Below are 19,358 nucleotides of genomic sequence, written 5' to 3' on the forward strand. Positions count from 1 at the left end.
ACGAATTCGGATTTTAATTTTAGTTAATGTTTATTAATTTAAAACAATATTCAATTTTTAAATTTATCTTAACTTCTTGGATAAGATTAATCCATTTAAAACAAAAAAAAACTCAGTCAAGTTACAAAAAGCAAGTTAAAGTATGTGTACCATTAAAATTCCTAGATTAAACAAATATATTAACGATTGCATAATTGAATCTTTATTTCAAAATAAAATCTGTGACTGTATTATGCCTAATTCTGAGTGATCAGTTTTTTAAATTCATCATCAGAGATTTTTTTTAGATATTTCATAAAAATCTTTCTGACACAACTAAGTGTAATTCAGCAATCGAAATAAATAAGAGAACGTCTTGCTATTAGCATGAAACTGATGTAGAAATGTGAGGAAAGTGCATTCTTTGGCCGAAAAGACCATTCTCATAAAATTTTATATTAATTTTATTAACAGAAATATTCTTTAGAATCTACTTTTTTTTTTTGGTAAATATTTATCCAACACTACATCTCTGTGACCGCTAGTCAATTTGTTAAAGATTTATATAATTTTTAAAAACAATTTTACATTGACACTTACAATTTCCTACAAAAAGTACAAAACCAAATTGAAGCAGTATCAACCAATAAAGAGATACCCAATATATTAAATAATTAGTATAATACATAAACTTGCCTATCCTTTGTTGCAAATTAATTTGAACACTCGATTTTGTTTCAACAGCAAAAAAAGATAAATTAACGAAAAGTACTTAGTTTAACATTTGTTATATCAAATGTCAGTAGGGTCAGCAAGTATGTAAATATTTTAGGGTCAAGTTACGATGTTCCAAGTAACAAAACAACTGTTTCGTGAGTGAAAAAAAAGACTACATATTAATAAATCATCCTCTTCTATTGTAGAAGTTTTATTTCCATGAACTTGTTAAATAAATCCTTTCGTTTTAAAGAAAAGGATTTAAATATTTAAAAAACTCATTGTATATTTAAACGGTGCCTTTAAATAAAAGAAAGAAAAATAAATAGAGAAAGCTAAGTCCTAAAGCTTAATAATGTACAATTAAATTAATGTGATTCAAATTAATTCTATTATCAACACTTTATTTTTGCACAATCAAATGAATCAATGAATATTGAAGAGAATTATTGATTCAGCTAAAATTAAAAGCAAAATATTTTTTTTTATGCTATTGAGTTTTTTTGTTTTATCCTGTAACTAAGATGATGTATTTTATTTTATGTACTCTTTGAACAGAAATTACTAGGTAAATCTTGTCTATCTATCAAAACCATGAACAAATAAAATTTATTTCTCTAAATCAACAATATATAAATGCAAATCTTACCTCAGAGTAAGTCAACGACAAATTGATAACAAAAATTACTAAAATAAGAAATGACAATAGGTCTTACTGTTAAGTAACAAGTGCTCATTTCACTTGAATTTAGTTAGTGCTGTCCATTAATTCAACTTACATTATTTTTCTTAATAAATAAATATTTGTTCATTTTCTATTCATTAGTGTATTTCCCTCATATAAATCTCAAACATAAAAAAAAATATTGCAATTCATAAGTCAAGAAATTATTGAAATCCATTTGCATCACCCAATCCTGTCAATTTTTAAAAGTTTTTAAATCTTAAGTTTTATTATATATATTTAAACAAAACTTTGAAATATTTGATCAAAATCAATATATGGGAAGTTCTCAAACTGTAACTTGCCTTTAAAATAATTTTATCTCCTCAAGTCCCCACTTTAAAAATAAGACTCATTAATTCAGCTTATTTTTACATGTCCCCATTTTTTAACAACCCAATAACACCCAATCATCATACCCAATAGTAAAACAAGGACTGTTCTTAAATAAAGAAATACTTTTCTTTTGCAATTGATTTATACACATATATAATAATATTTCTGTGCCCAATTTTTATTGTAACAATATAAATATAAAATTTCTCAATTTCAACTAAAATTGCACTTGATAAAATCTTTTCTAGTTGAAGAAATTGTGGAAATATAAATTTTTTCACTACTTGTATAAAGAAAAATTTTGAAATCAATTAATGGATACCAGCACGTGATTTGCTCAATTTTTAATTGTTCTTTAAAAAAACTGATATTACCCTTAAATTAGATGAATTAATTACTTTTTAAAATAATTTAAAAAACCAGTAAAAAAAAGTAATCTTCATCCTATATCAAGATATCCAAACTCAAGTAATAACTATAAAGAACTAAGCAACGGTGACCACCTCATGGCCGTTAGATAATTAAAATTTAAAAAGCCAATGTAGTGAAGCAGTTAAATGAGTAATTAAGGTGGGGGTTAATTAAAGGGATTAATATTTCTAAAAAAAATTTAAAACAATATAAATAAATACAATTTCCTATAGAATAAAATGTAGTATTCCATGTTATAATGCTCATTTTACAATACACAAGAAATTATATAATATTTTGAATATTGATTTTATGTACATATATGGATATATGAATTTACAAGAGGCCTCAATACTTTTGCTTGTAACCATAGAGAAGGGAGCACGATAACCTTTTAAAAATTTTTTTTTTTTTATTGTTTTTTTTTAAACCTGATTCATTTTACAACTTAAAATATTAACCGGAACATTTTTTTTACGAAAATTTGAATAGGTCTTAATTAAGGTAACTAATTACATTGTTTAATAAAACGTGATGATATCTATATATCATTAGTGATATCATTTAGTGAATATTTATTACTTTTTTTTTAGTTGTAGTGAATGACCAAACTTGGGTGTGTTCTTTCTGAAACTTGAGGCAAAAACTAAAAAAAAAGTGAGAGATATGTTACAAAATTTTCTGTGTCTGGACGTAAAGTCAAACTTAGTTGCAATATGAAGAGCGTAATGTGAAAGTACCGTATCCTACTTCTTGCCTAATTGAAGGGTTAGTATATAACATTTAAATTGTGGTAAATGATCTGCATACATAAACAAAATATAGTTAGGACAAGTTTTAAGTTTAAAAAGGTGTTCTTAGAATAATGTCATTAGAATTATTAACTGTAGAATTAGTTATTCCTCAAATTACGAATAAAACACTCAAAAATAGTTTTCATGATATTGTAAACATTTATTGTAAAGATTTTTTTTTTATAGCTCTGGATGAACTAAATATATGTTTAAAACATTGACTGAAGGTTTTTATTTATTTATTTATTATTTTTTAAATTGACGTAAACATAAGATTCCTAAACAAATTAAAGTATTATTAAATACAAAGCTGAACAATATCAAAGATTTTATCTGACATAGTGGACTAGTTGTCCATCTTCAAATATTGGTGTACCAGATTTGTGTAGAGAAGTATGGAATTCACCCATCTTCGAGTTTCGTTAGAAACAATGTTGGGGCGACGACGGATTAAATCTACATATTGATCAAATATTACGTCTAGCTGACATGCATGTTCCTATCAGGCAAAAAAAGAATTATTTTTGAAGTTTTGTGATTAATAAAAAACACTGCCATATTTATTGGCACCAATTCTACTAAGTACTGTAGTATATGTTCCCGAATAATTTGCTATCTTGATGCTATTGTATCTATCGTTACTTCATTATAATTAAATGCATTATTCAGTGTGCAAAATCTCTTACTGTCAGTCACAGTGAAAATTTAAAAAAAGTTCGAAAATGATAATGGCATGATTTCATCAACGAAATAATGTTTTTGAAAGCTTCTTCTTGTATTCAGATTTACAAAGCTTAACTTAAGGTAAAACCTTAATGCGACCTGGAAAATAGTTAACAGCAATACTGTTCTACGCAGAAAACTTAGTGGTCTTTATTACTGGTAATTTGAATAGGTCTTAATTAAGGTAACTAACTAATTAAGTTGTTGTATTAACTACCAGTTGAATAGTTCTAATTCTTCAGGAATACATTGTTTTAACAAGCATTGTAAGGGTCGAAAATTAATGCCTAGAATATAATACTAATTAAGATCACATTACATTTTTTTTTTTTTTTTTTTAACACAACAAAACCGTATGTTATGGCTGTGAATACGAAAACATTAAAACAATAACATTAAATTTACAAAATTGATTTATGAAAACTAAGATTAATGGATTTTACATCTTACAAAATCGGCTATAGGGTCCACTTAAGTATAAATTTTTGATTTTTTTGTAAAATAATGTTTAAAATAAGAAGTTTAAAACCTTTTTTTTAATGGATAAGTTTAGTTATTTACTTTAAGGATACATTTGATACAGCTATAATCTAATGTTAATTAATTATTTATTTTAGAAGACAAAATATTCATTCGTCAGCTATGTATTACTACAAGAAGTTAAAAACCAGTAGGCCTACATAAATATAAAGACATCAGTTCGATATAGTTTCTTTAAACATTTTTGCCCACTTATTTTTTTCTTTAACATTTTGAATTTCTAACTTTAATAACTGAAAAAAAAATGATATTTTTTAATTGCTCTTGTGGCAACTTTTGAAACTTGGTTCTAATTTCAAAGATATTGCTCTCTAGTGGCGAGAATTGGTGTTTAGTATTTTATGCTGCTGATCTCTGGCGGCCAATGATTTTACTAATATTTTTTTTTTTTTTTTAAATCAAATTGTGTAGACAGCGTTACGTTATTTTTCGTTTGAAAAATTTTCAAAACATGGTGTCTTTTTTGGCTTTCTGTGTTCTTATTTCTATAAAAAATAAGTTTTACTCTTCAAAACTTGAGAAAGTACTGTGTATGGGTGAGAAGGTTTAAGATGTCTACGTTCCGGGCACCATAGACCTGGTTTGATCGTAGTGAAGAACAGCCAGTTTAGAAATAAATTAAATATCAGGTTTAAAGTGTAAACAACAAAGTTCGGAGTCAAATGGAAGTATATCTTTTCCATAATAAAGCCTTTCAAAAAAAAAAAAATCTTTCGCAAAAGTTTGTCTACCACAATATTCCTGGAAAAAAATGTTCAATTATAAGTTTAAATTGTTATTTTCGAGATAATAACATAAAATCGCGTAATTCATTCTGTACAGTAGTATTCCAATTCAGAGCTAACTACAATCCGGTCTTCGGGACACAAACCGAAGATTTTCTATATTATTTGTATTTTATTTTGAGATAGTTCACCCAAAAATAGAACCATATTCTCTGAAAACCGGAAATATAGAACTTGAAATGATCGTAATACTTCTCGTAACTAGAATGGTAAGAAAAAAGAATATTAAACAAAACAAAGTATAAAAAAAAGGATTAATTTATTTTAAATAAATCAAGTAAATATGTTATTTATTTTTTTTAAATATTATCAACTGACAATCTGTGAATACACTTAGAATTGTCTCACAAAACTTCTTTTAGAAAAAAAAAAAAAATTATATCTAAACACAGTTATTATACAGATTCCAGGAGATCATCCCAGTGACAAATTAAATTATACATAAAAATCACAGGTTTTTTTTATTTTAATATTTTTTTGTTTCTGTCTGATCTACTCCACAGACCACTGTCATAACAGAACAATTGTTCTCTGTTCATTGAAGGAGAACATTCCTTTAGATGGTAAGAATTAAAAACAAAGAAAAAATAATAATAATAATTTTATATAAAAACTTAAAAACTAACAGTTTGAAGAATTTGTATATATTTTTTTTCTTTAAATAAAAATTTACTTCATTATAACTACAGAAAAAAAAAAAAAAAAAAAAACAATCACAGATATCTTTCTAAATCAATACTATTTATATAATACGTATTTGTATATACAGATCATACAGCTTAGATTTTCATTAATGAATCAATATAGGAAACAATGTATTTCTAAAAATTATCGATAAATTGAAGCCAAAATGATCGATATTTACATTTATTTTCTCTTTTTTTAATTTTTTTAATACCGGATGTACCAGGTATCGTAGATCAGATGGGTCATACAGGCGAATAAATGATACAAAACATGTTCCGATACTGAACCTTATTCGAGAAGGTTACAATTCTATAAAAGTTTTGCCCTTTCCCTCCAATATTAAAAATGGCTTTAATTACTAGATAATAATGAAAAAAAAAAAACTTATAAAACAAATTAAAGAAAAGAAAAATTAAGTTTTTCCTCATATTTTTTTAAGATGGGTACGATTTTTTTGAGTGCTTAAAATAAACGTCATTTCATAATTTTATAACGAATTAGAAATATTTCTATCTCGTATCATTTTGAGCAATCAGCTGTTAAATACGAGTTTAAAACATTCACCAATAAAGTACAACACATTTTCACATTTATTTCAAAGGCTATCTTGTCCATGTAAATGGAAGTTAATAATTAATAGAAGTGGTGAAAATCTGTAAAGAGGATTAAAAAAATAATAATGAAAATAAAATTCCAAATTAGTGTTATCAAAATTAAAGTTATCAATAAATTTCAGCCAAAATGATCGATACTTAACCGATAATCGATACTTAGTTTGATATTTTTATTCTTTTCAACACGCATATTTTGAAAGAGTATAATGTTAGGGGTTATTTGAAATTTTTTAGAATCATGAATTTATTTACATTTTAATAACCTAATAAATAATTAAATGGACAGCATAATTTTATTTATGGAAAATTTTAGTAATTCAATTGGTGTAATTAAATTGAATATGGCTGTATCGTAATAATAAATTTGAAAAAAAAAATGACCGAAAACGATTTTAGAATAAGACCACGATAGTAACAATAATTTTTTTGAGACAAATGTTTAACCTGGTACACCAAGTATGTACGTTTCTTACTTATATTTAATGAAATATTAAAAAATTAAATTTGTAATAAATATTTATTAAATCAGCTGCTATTATTATACTGAACGAATCAGCTATTTTTGAGCACCATTCCATACTTCAGATGAAGTTTTTTTATGAAGAAAAACAAAAAAAAACTATCAAAAATATTTACAATATTCTTTATCAGTTATTGAAATTAAGATTTGATTTGATTTTTTTTTTGGAGGGGGTCACCAATAAAAACGAATTAATAATGCTTTTCTTGTCAGTCTTATTTACAACACAACGACTCGTGTTACAATATGAACAAGCCTGTGTCGTCCTGTTGAAGAAGAGAACCCGAAAGGTAATGTCTTCAAAAAAGATTTATGTAAAAGAAGTGGGTGGTGGGCCACAATTCTACTCACTATAAAACGAACTTCCAACACACCTCCCGGTAGGTATTGCAACTTGTGCAGGGCACAGCTTTTCAAATTAGGACCCCCAGGGAAATCTTTAAAATATCCCATTATACGTCCATTATTTCACCATCTTAGAGCATCCTGGCAGCTGTTGATGATTGATAGTAATTCGTTGTCCCTTTGTTTGGCCACTTCTAGTTCATCATCACTATCCGATATTACGAACACTTCATCTTCATCCATGGGTTCTGTCATGATAACATCATGAGAGGTTATTAATCTATCTGAGGGCAATCTGATGACCTCTTCGTTAGCTTTTCTTAGTGCAGACGGCGCCGCAGACGGTTCTTCTTCTTCACTCACTAGTACAACAACATCATCTTCCTCTTCCTCCTCCTCATAAGCGTCAAGATCTACTACTTCCTCCTTTGATTGTTCATTCAACTCAACGAGATCCCATCCAGTGAAACCATCTTCTTCACAGTCTTCCTCATCGCTAGCCACCAATTCTTCTGGTCGATGCAGGATTTCATCACGTTCAGTCAATAAAACAGCTGAACCTCTTTTATGTATTGATATTAATAAATTGGCCGGATGTGATCTAAATTCTTCGTAGACTAGATTCATATTTTCCGCTTGTCGGCATAAAGTTACACGTTGATCTTTTGTATAATTCCATGGCATACCAATGTTTGCGGCAGGATTTTCTAAATAGTTTTCTATATCATTTTTAATGGAATTTCTGAGGAAGGGCATGTACTGGGAACAAAAATAAGAAAAAATAACTTTAATTTCTAAATAAACTATCCAATAAAAGGTTTTTAAAAAAAATGTTTGAATGTTTACTACACACCTCATCTTTTGAATCGTGTTCGGGAAATGTTTTCCGCGCTGATTTCCAACACCTAATCTCATTTTCTCTTTTTTCGTAAACCTGTTTTTCCAGCTACGAAACAAAAAAAAAAAAAAAAAACGTTAAAATTGCCATTAATCCTGTATTATTCTTAGTAAAAATAGCAGACAAAAATGAATAAAAAAACTTTTACGAAAAGATGCTAACTATAAATAAAGACGTAGCTAGGATGAGCTTTTTTGTTTTATTGAAATCTTGGATTTCATTTTTAATAAAGTTCCGCATGTGTAAGAAAGGTGAATTAAATTTAAAACGCATTTTAGAGAAATGCCTAAATTTTCTCGTTTCAGCTTAAATGAATTTCCCCATTAGTATGTTACAAATAAAAGTGAAATATCTACATGTATCAATGAACATAAATAAAAACAGTAATAAAAGAGGCAACAGTAATTACATAATATTAAGAATAATAATAATGATTTTGGTTTTTTCGACCGTTGTTGATAGATGATTTTTGGGGAATATCGAGATGCGGTCATCAATAAATACAATTTTTTTGCTTTATACCAACGTTTCGGTAATTTTTACTACCTTATTCAGGGTATTATAAAAAAAAAAAGTTTGTGAAGTTTAATGTAGAGCTACGAGTATATATATCATCATAACTGTTGTGATGATATACTCGTACAACAGTTATGATGATATACTCGTAGTTGTATACAAAAAAGTTGTTTTTATTTAAGACCGCACCTCGATATTCACCAAAAATCAGTGATAATAATAATAACAATAATAATATATTATATATAATATAATATAATATAGGGAAGGGATTAGCTAAGTGGTTAGCGAATTGGATTCCCATGCGGAGATTTCCCGGGCTCGAATCCAGCTGCTGACCCTTAGATTTTCTCTTCCTAGGAAACTTCTTACAGCTCACTGTCCGATGATGGACAGTGTTGTCTCTAACTGAAAAAAGCTCCGGGCGTCAATAACCTGTGATGTTGACGCGCCTTAAATAATAATAAAAAAAAATTATATATATATATATATATATATATATATATATATATATATATATATATATATATATATATATATATAGATATATACATAAAATATATAAATAAACACACGAAGTTTCTCTTACTACTGTTCACAAGTATCTTGAAGTTTTAATTGAATAACTGTCCAAAATATGACATTCTAGAACCCATACACCAAAAATGAATTTCAATAAAACATTAGGTATAGTTGACCAGTTTGCCTTACCCGTTTTTTTTTTTTAATTATCATGCTGGCACATTTCGTATTTTCATCCGTTATCATAAATTGAATCTACAATTGATCTAAAACATAGAGCGTTTGACTTCCACTTTGACTCACGTACACTGCACTGGCTGAATGATAGAGGGAGGTTATATCATGTTTACAAAGGTTACTTATTTTAATATTTTTGTTTATTTATATATGTATATATATATATTTTTTTTTTTTAATTAGAAGAATAAATATAATGATAAGTAACATATATTTAAGAGTTCTTTATATAATATTTGGAATCGTTAAGTTGGAGTAGCATTTAATACAAGAAATGTGCGTAAATTTAAATTTGAACTGGCAACACTGCATTGTCTTGGAGAAATAAAATAATTGTAAAATATCTATAAATATATGATAATTCTAATCATTGTATGCGTAAATAAGTAAAACGATTAAAACATCCAGCGCTGTTGTTCCAAATAATTTTCAAAAAAAACTATCTCATTCAAACCGATGTGTAGTTAAAATCTTGAAAAAAGTAAGGCCCTACAACAGCAGCAGATTCTGTAGAGGTAAATGAAAGAGGATTCTAATACACTAAGTAACATAAATGTAATGTCATCTTTTAACGAAGATTTGAATGCCAGGTATTGGATCCACCCATTGGAATCTCCAAGATTCTGAGATTTGTTTTAACTTGTAGTTAGTTGTGCTGTAGGAGGGTCTTCGTTGGATAGAGCTAGGTAGGCTGCAATTAATTGTATACCTACTGCTCTATGTACTGATAAAATAAGATAATATTACAAGATAAAGAGACTCGAGGTGTTCTAAATTACATACTACGTACGTACCTCTATCATTTTAAATATTTCCAAGAAAAATGCAATTTAGACAATTTTTTTTTAAAGAAAAACTGGATTTCCCAGATTGATTACGGTTCCGCTTAAAAACCTCATATCCTATAATTTATGATTAATGAACATAAATTTATAAAAAAAACAATAGAACTTACTTTATCATGTAAACTTCTAATGTTAATATCATCTGGCTCCAATTTCTTGGCAGACTTCAATAATTGTAGGGCCTTCTCCTCTTCATTCAGTAAGATGTAGGCCTTAGCCAAACTGGAAATATAGAGAGCAATCTCATGATATGAAGATGCAAGAAATCGTAATTTTATTAATAAACTACCACTCTAGTAAATGACTTGTTATTGAAATATTTATATCATCATTTATATAAAATCCCAAGGAATGTGCAATTTCAACATGAAGTTGATTATTTATTTGCTACATTTTTTTTTTTTTTTTTTAATAAATGAGTTCTTATACATATTACATAAAATAAAATATTTGGTGTGATTCTTTTACCAACTTTTCTAACGGTAATTTTCAAGACTGTAACTTGGATGAACGTATTTCATGAATTTTTCACCTTTATGAGTTATTTCCGAAAACTAAACTAAATTTTCCCTAATTTTCAATACAAAATATTCGTTTTTCAACTTATTATTACTTCTTTTGTCATTTTTCAACAGATACTTGTTTTAGAACAGTTCCAGGACAGCAAGGGATAGGATAATCTTCTTCAAAATCCAAAATGTACGAGTTGGCAATTTTACAATAAGCACTAAAGCATGAATCTCAAATTCTGGATTTGAAGAAAATTTATAATCTGGAACTTTAAGAACTGCAGTATAAGAAAACTGTACGAGTGAGGTAAATTTTTTAAATTTTAAATTGTGATAAAGAAAAAAATAAAATAAATACATTAACTGAATAACAATAACAGAAAAAACACTTACTTGTATTTCAGTTTCACAGAGGTTGCAGCCTCCGCAGGTATATGTTGAAAAGCTCGCAGAGCAGCACTGACAGCTTCTCTTGGTTTGGTCACAGCTTTATTTCCTGTTACGAAGGTTATAATCTGATTCACTATCATCTTCAGCAATAATTCCTTGCGTTGTTTTTCTTCTTTTTCATTGAAACATTTGATTAAGGATAGTAAATTTTCTGCTTTTCGGTAGCTGCAATTTAAAATTGTGATTCAATTATTATGAAATAGTAAAAAAAAAATCGTGAGGGGGTATCAAATAAAGGAGTACAATCGCTCTCTTCATCCCACCCAGCAATGAATGCGGCAATGTAGTTTTTGTGCGGTTAGACTAGGATAAACGCAAAGACGTCAATTCCCTGAAGAAGTGGTTCAGTTCACTTCCACTTACGTTGGAAGCAAGGTCTACCTTGTCCACCGAGGACTTTTTTTTATTTATTAGAGCATGAACATACAAAATAATTACGACAGTAAATAATACACTAAATCAATTAATGAGCACAAAAAATACAAGTACTTACTTGACGATTGCACAAAAGAAATTGCCACTCTTGTGAAATTCAGTCGCTAGCCGATGTAGTTCATGTACAGGACTAAGAATGGAATCACATTCACCACCTTTGTTGCCACGATTTAATGCACCCAATAGAGATCTATAGTTCTGTCTGACTATATCACACAGCTCCACTTCCAGTAGTACTTCTGCATCTGAAATAGATCTATCTAGTATTATATTCAATTCACCTAATTGATTTCTTTATTCTTATTATTACACTTACAGAAGCCAAATTTTTACTAAGTTACTTATCTTCAAAACAAGGAAGAAGGATACGCGATCATAAATTGCTCCCAGAAATACCACTCGAAATTTATCCATGAAATTTTATCCCTTTCAAAACATTTATGGTTTACAAAATTCAAATCCGAAACGATTAATACATAAAATTAAATACGCCAGTTCGCGAACTGCTCTTTTACCGTGTACAAACTAACTTATTATAATACATCTATTCCAATCCATCAACTCAAACCTAAAGTAAACTATATTATTATTATTTTTACTAAATAGAACTGTTCTATCAGGACCTCTAGCTGGTTAATGATCGCTAATGATTTGGTAATAATGCGCAATGAGTGTTTGGTTCACTATCAGAATTTGAACAAACTTTCAATTGATTTTAGATCGATCAGAAAGAAATCAAATCTATCAATTCGCGACATGCGCAGTAGGCCACTTCATTAGAATGGTTGGTGCAGGAAGGTTTCAAAAAAAAAATGTAACACCAACTTTTCGGGCATGCGCAAAGTAATTCAAGTGTTTCATTGCTTCAAAATTCAAATCGAATTCAAAACGATTGGTTAGAAAAACAAATTTACCTGGTGGTAACAATATTCTACTTAATGTGTGATCATTTTTCAATTCGTTTTTTTATTGGCCCAATATAATCGCTTAAATTTTACCACGTAATACTTCACTGTCGTTTTATTGCTAATTATATCTATGAAAGATGCGATTTAATTTTTCTTACTAATTGCCCCCTCCCCATGTAATCGTACAATAAGAAAATCACACACGACTTTTTCATGAAACTTTATAAATAATTAATCAATCAAAATTCTTTCACAATTATACAGAATCTGATGCCCCTTCCTAAGAGATTTCTCTCATTACATTCAAATGGGCTGATCAATTAAAAAAAAAAAAATCCAATTACTTATAAACTACTAAAAATTAAAAAAAATCTACCCTATTTGTAATTTTTGTATAATGCTACGGTCTCTCTGAATTTCATTTGAGTCAAATAAACTGTATGCATTTCGCTAAACCAAGCTAAGAATCCAACTCGGATTTAAAGAGCCCCCCCTCAATAAAAGAATGAAACCATGATTCAGCAATTTTCCTTGGATAAACTAGATTTGTTTTTGACTAGCACTTTTGTTTGTAGATCTTTATTTCTTTCTATTTACACTTTTCCAACTTACATACTTGCATTTGTTTTCATCCAAAAAACCACTGTAAGCAACCCCATATTCAGAAGTCAGAAGCTCTATATGGAAGTCAAATATCTCTATACAAATTTCTGAAGATGAATGTAAATCCAAAATGATGGATTTTATCACTTATGCCTTTCTATTTATATGATAGGCAAAGGAACTTTACTCCACTTTAGATGTTTTGATAATGATAAAACTGTGTCCTTATGGTTAATTTCCATATCGCATTTCCAGTAAATGTGGTTAAGAGCTGATTTTTTTATATTTACTGCTTTTGAATGTAAAAATATATAGTAATAATTACGAAATTAGATCAAGATCGAGTAAATGTGGTTAAGAGCTGATTTTTTTATATTTACTGCTTTTGAATGTAAAAATATATAGTAATAATTACGAAATTAGATCAAGATCGAGTAAATGTGGTTAAGAGCTGATTTTTTTATATTTACTGCTTTTGAATGTAAAAATATATAGTAATAATTACGAAATTAGATCAAGATCGAGTAAATGTGGTTAAGAGCTGATTTTTTTATATTTACTGCTTTTGAATGTAAAAATATATAGTAATAATTACGAAATTAGATCAAGATCGAGTAAATGTGGTTAAGAGCTGATTTTTTTATATTTACTGCTTTTGAATGTAAAAATATATAGTAATAATTACTAAATTAGATCAAAAAGTTTCCGCACATATCTGACAGAGATCCGAATATTCATTTAACACTTCCTGGGTGCTAGATTTCCTACCACAACTATTCATCGATACCTTTTTTTCTCCATAGCTCAACAAATTTCCTGACAAGTTTGCTAGATTTGAATTGCTGTCTGCAATTTCAGTAATTAGCAACTGGACAATTTTAGTCATCAAAAGTTTCGAACACCAAATTTGTCAAAATTCATTGCAGATTTATATTTCCTCTTAATAAGAGGAAGTAACGACGCCGATTGTGCCAAATTTTCTACATCGAGTTAGTTTTCTTCTAAAATATCTGTTTTGAGATCACTATGGGACCAAAAAAGAGGTTTTTATGCACCAGTATCTCTCTTTTCGTCTGTGGTATTATTTATAAGTCAATTTTCAAATATGATAAAATATATGGTGTTAATACGATAGTGGTAAAATATAGTAAAATTAAGTCGTAGAGGTTGTTGACAATTTTCTTTGACACGCGGTTCATGCTGTCAGCATTTATTTAAATATTGATTATGCAGCGTTAACCTGGATAGTCTGGATCACACAAGGTATTTTGGTTAAAAAAATTAAATAAAATAAACTATAAATTAACCAACCTGCAGGAACCGTCGGCAAACAGCCTGTTTTTCCATAAGCTAATTCTGGAGCCAATAAGAAATGTGATTTTTCTCCAATTTCCATTGTAGCTATAGCCGCTTCAAATCTAAATCAATAAATTACTTTTATTAAAAACATATATATTAAAAACAAAACCTGGATATTTAGATGGACGTGTACTTGTAAATTATTTACAAGATGTGAAGTAATTTATCCTGGATTATGGTATTTCTCATTTATGTGACTTCGACGGTGACAAGAATAGAGGCTAGTTTTCAGGGGTAGATTTTTTTTTTGTAAACGTGATAGTTTAGGTCGATGTAAATACACTGCAAAGGAGTAATCTTGATCAAGGAAGGAAGCCTCAGTAACAGGTCCAAGGAATATCCCACTTTCACAGTTACTTACAGCCATCATAAGACATACAGATCCAGCCCACTAGCAACATCAAGGCAAACGGCATACCTCATTTAAGCCTCTCCAGTAGTTTCAAGGGATTGCCTTGATGAAGAAAAATTTACGATTCAAAGGGTGTATAGTGTGGCATCCATTTTTCTTTTTTAGGAAAAAATATCTATTGAGAAGCATTGGATAAAGACAGGAATTCTTCTTCTCTAACCAGCCAAACTGTCAGCCATTTCTAGAACTACCTGTCAGCGTTTCTTGTCCCTGACAAAAACTAACCTCTGCCAGACTAGTGTTGCGTTACATGTCCTACATTCTTCCAAACAACCGCCCGGCCTTATTAAAGAAATAGTAAATTTAGGTGAGTAGTATCTTTAAACTTTTTTTTTTGCCTCCATCTTCCATCTTTGACCATCTTCTCACATACGCCTTACGCAATACTATCCCCAGCTCTGCCGATAACTGAACCAAGTGTCCAATAGCCGTTTGATATTTTTTTTTTTTTTTTTTATAGGGCTTGTCAGGCTCAGAAAACAAATCTGAAGTCGTTCATTTAGCGCGTGGGATACATTATTCAAAGAAGTCGAAAACCATAGAATGTTTTGGGGCACAATAAATTACGTCTTTTTTTTTAGGCATCATTGACTAGGGAATAGAAACAGACCGATGTTAAAATCTTCTAAACTATTTGAACTGTCCAGGTTTAAACTAGAATTGGAACCCTCATAATATATACACAATTCCCAATAAAGCCAAATTTACTGTACCCTGCACAGAGAGCACCACTTCCAAGCTGATATCTTCGAGGAGCCGTAGAAAGCATTTGTGATGAAATGAATGGATATTCTTCGTTTTGAAGGTATGCTTTGTAAAATATATAGACAATAGCATTTGGAGGCACCAATTCTCCAGTACCTGTTCGCACAATCTAAAAGTATAAATTTACAATTTATATTAAAAATAAATTCTGGCGACAAAACAAAATATATTAATTTTTTAAAAATTGAAAAAATATATATATTAACCAATTTTTTGAGTTTTCCTTTCGGATCAATATTCCTCATTTGTTTAGCATAATGTGAAAATGGCGTATCTCCAAAATTGAAATCTATTGGAAAATCTGGTTCGCTGGCCGCTCTGATCAACATCTGTCTGATATTATCAAAGACGGCCGTCCACTGAGCTTCGTTATTTCCATTTTTATTTGATTGGTTTTCTTTTAAATCCAATGGGCTCCAAAGTTTTCCCAATTTGGTTTGTAATTTTTCACTGAGAGAGAGAAAACAAAATGAGTATTAGATGATTTTGATTCAAATGTTTTTTTAATGAGATGATGTCTCTAATTATTTTTGAAATTTATGGTCTGAAGTAAAATAAACATTTTTGGTATGCCAAACGAAATGAAGTGTATAACTTTGCGCCACGAGTGATAAAAAAAAAGGTTCTGGAAGGAAAACAATAAAATGGAATAATCAAGAGACAGAAGATGACTGACGGTAAAATTTAAAGAGGAATAAATAAAACTTCTTTTTTTTATCAACATCAACAAAAACTACTTAGAGAAAACATCTTAAGAATGTAACAACAATGAAAACGAAAAAGATGGTTTGGGGTAAAAACATAGACTTCATACTCAAACTCAAATTGTAATCTAAAACATAAAAAAAAAAAAATTATGTGAGAGGTGAAAGCGTCAGATAGAAGGTTTGTGATATCCGTAGGGATGCTCAGAATGAAAATATCTGTAGGCATAAGAAAAGCATTAATCTCTTCTAGTTTGCATTATTGGACGTAGCCTGGGCTTTAGAAAGAGTTCGTTGAATTAACGCTTTTTCCTTTACAGTCAACATTACTAAATTCTTCCGTTCCACTATCCGGCATCGCCACTTCAAAGCTAGGTGCGGCATTGAATTCTCTGACATCAAACCATTCTTCGATCAAACTTTTTCCATAGTATTCACCGATGATTTTTTTTCCCCTATCCTTCCAGAAAATCAAATCTGTGGCAATAAATATGATGCTGTGACATTATCTGCAAAAGTTTCCTTGCAGACTTTTAATATCACCTTGGAGCTCTGGTTTACAAGATATGAAAATAAGATAGAATGAAAACAATTGTCTTTCACTTTAAGTAGGCAAAGTCGCTTGTAACGAACACAGTAAACAAATACTAATCTCTATGCAAGTAAGTACTCAATCTTTCGACTGTTTTTAGATAATCGCCTTATATGGACTCAATCTCAATCATTCAAACAGACCTTATGGACCACTAAGACGACTGTTAGTTCAAGATCAACCACAAAGGTACAAAACAAAAACGGACTCGAAAGTCCTTTAGCAAAGCTAAACATTGAATAAAATTTAAATGTGAAACCAAATTCAATGATCCAAAGCTACTTTTTTTTCAACCACAAACTCCAAAAAATTATCTACTAAATGTTTTACGGTTAATTCAGGGTATTCTTTAATTTCAAGTTGTATTAATAACATTAGTAACAATAAGTATTATTTATAACACCTACATTTTAAATATTAATTAATTAATTGAATATTTTTTCTGTTTTTTTTTAAAGGAAGAATGTTGTTTAAAGAGGTTATTATTAGAATCATTAACTATCAGATACAATATATCACTTTATTTCCTTCAGGAAGAACAATAGCGAATTCTTTTTATGCGCTTGTACTACATTTAATAATCTATCGCATCAAATATTTATTTTAGGACTTATTTAAATTAATTTCCGATTAACATTGGAAATGATTTTAGTCAAATCTATTTTGTCCTAAAAAAGAATTATTAACCTATTTTGGCTTCCTTAAATGTCAACATTAGTTGATACAATGTAAATATCTTGGTACACCGCGCATTGATGAACCTGAGTTCCGCCAGTGGGTTTATTTTTAAACCAAAATTACAAATCAACCTCACTGCGGGTTCCTATTGTATTGAGAAGAGAATTGGAATCAATTTTACAGATACGAAGAGCGCCGAATAAGCAATTAAATGTCAGAAAGATGATTGCGGTACTGTTATAACGTAAGAAAGATACTTCGTGTTTCCATATTCTTATTAATTTACTAATATCTTTAAGATTTGTGCCATCATTTTTTTCTCTAAAGAACAGTTTATCGAAAACCAACTTCAGAAGAGCAACGGCTCAGCTAGTACTACTAAAAACCAGGCTAAAGAATCTCATTTTAACCAACTAGTTTGTCTTCTTCTATCCAATCATGGCCAAACTATTCTGAAGAATAATGTGCTCTTCCAAACACAATCATTGAAGTCTTTTCCCAAATTTACCATCCAACTTAGAGTAACAATCCAGCCCAACTTATTCAAATCATAGAATGCAGGCCGCCTATAAAAAAAATAAATAAATATTTTCACCTGTTTTAATCTCCCTGCCATTCCTCTAAGCAGTAGCATTTTACTAATTATAAATTAATTATATCTTAATAAAAACCTGTTATTATAAAAAGTGCAATTCAGAGTTACTAAGCTCTGATATAAAATTAATATATAGTGTCATTTATTTTTTTTCTCAATTTATTACTGAACTTTTCTAAAAATGAATATTTTCTTGTTAATATACATTTTTAAGTTCCATATACTTCATCTATTTGTAATTTTAGTAAAAATAACCCGTATTTCAGAATGGCGTAATTTCAAGGTGAAATTATTTTTTTAGAAACGTCTCTTAAATATTAAAAATTACGGAATTTGGTATTTCTGCATGTTTTATAAGTATAGAGTAAGTGTAAATATAGAATTACATTTTCGAAAAATAAGTATCTTAAGTACTAAATTATCTGGCCACGAAATAGCTAATGGCGATAACAAAAACTGTAAAAAACACTTTTTTCTTTAACCTTTTCTGCTGTAATATGCGTTAGATCGTAAATTGCTAAAAATATATTGTATCATTTTAAAAACTATAATTAGAGAATTTCATAATAAAAATAAGTTCGTAAATAGTTGCGTCGTAAGCAACGAAAAATTTTTTTTTTGTTTATTACAATGATACAGCAAGCGCTACGGTAATCGTAAACAGTGCTGTCTCTTTGAACTATACTGTACCTTACACACCAAAACTCAGAGAGAAGTTTGCGCAAAGATAATTTTGGTTAAATTAGAAAATAATAATATACACTAAATGTTATTAATAGTAAAACATACCTAAATTTGGTTGGTGTTACAAGTTCATTCAAATGTTCCATAATTATGTAAAAAAAAAAACTTTAGCAGTAAAGAAAACAGAAAATATTAGCAACCATGAGACGTTCCTAACTCCATTGATATCAGGTCAATTGTATAATTCATAAGGGATGGGGAAGTGCAAGAATCGATAATTACAACTCGGAACTTCGATATATATTATATATATATTCTCACATAAATTTAGAAAAATGTTTTCCAATGCAATTTTTATTTCCCATTTAAACAAACGATAATCATTGAGCTTTAAAAGAAATTAACTTAGATAAATTATTTCATTTGAAAGAAATATCTAAAATCCTAAATTTTAGTTGGTTGTTCGGCGAA

The 19,358-nt window shown here is 29.0% G+C and overlaps 1 protein-coding gene and 1 long non-coding RNA gene across 2 annotated transcripts; one reads left to right on the forward strand and one right to left on the reverse strand.

Moving 5' to 3' along the window:
• Nucleotides 1-2,434: 2,434 nt before the first annotated feature.
• On the forward strand, nt 2,435-3,182 carry LOC141450222 (uncharacterized). Its single transcript, XR_012455966.1, has 2 exons — nt 2,435-2,671; nt 2,761-3,182. It is a non-coding gene; the product is annotated as an uncharacterized lncRNA (long non-coding RNA).
• A 2,067-nt stretch (nt 3,183-5,249) lies between these two features.
• LOC141450210 (uncharacterized) lies at nt 5,250-19,149 on the reverse strand. The gene is made up of 9 exons (XM_074120403.1): nt 18,993-19,149; nt 15,841-16,084; nt 15,583-15,743; nt 14,410-14,516; nt 11,646-11,832; nt 11,096-11,317; nt 10,304-10,415; nt 8,029-8,121; nt 5,250-7,934 (listed from the first exon to the last, which is right to left on the reverse strand). The coding sequence occupies exons 1-9, from the start codon at nt 19,031-19,033 to the stop codon at nt 7,299-7,301; spliced, it is 1,803 nt and encodes a 600-aa protein (XP_073976504.1). The 5' UTR covers nt 19,034-19,149; the 3' UTR covers nt 5,250-7,298.
• Nucleotides 19,150-19,358: the final 209 nt, after the last annotated feature.

The sequence above is a fragment of the Rhodnius prolixus genome, unplaced genomic scaffold (genome assembly GCF_049639745.1).
Source record: "Rhodnius prolixus isolate KJV_2025 unplaced genomic scaffold, Rpr scaffold_2, whole genome shotgun sequence".
Taxonomy (NCBI): domain Eukaryota; kingdom Metazoa; phylum Arthropoda; class Insecta; order Hemiptera; family Reduviidae; genus Rhodnius; species Rhodnius prolixus.

Excerpts from the sequence above, each read along its gene's own strand:
- LOC141450210 (XM_074120403.1), bottom strand. The coding sequence starts at position 19,033 with ATGGAACATTTGAATGAACTTGTAACACCAACCAAATTTAG. Across the intron at positions 15,744-15,840 it reads AAGGAAAACTCAAAAAATTG|ATTGTGCGAACAGGTACTGG; the intron begins GTTAATATATAT and ends TTATACTTTTAG. Across the intron at positions 11,833-14,409 it reads TTTGCCGACGGTTCCTGCAG|ATGCAGAAGTACTACTGGAA; the intron begins GTTGGTTAATTT and ends GATCTATTTCAG.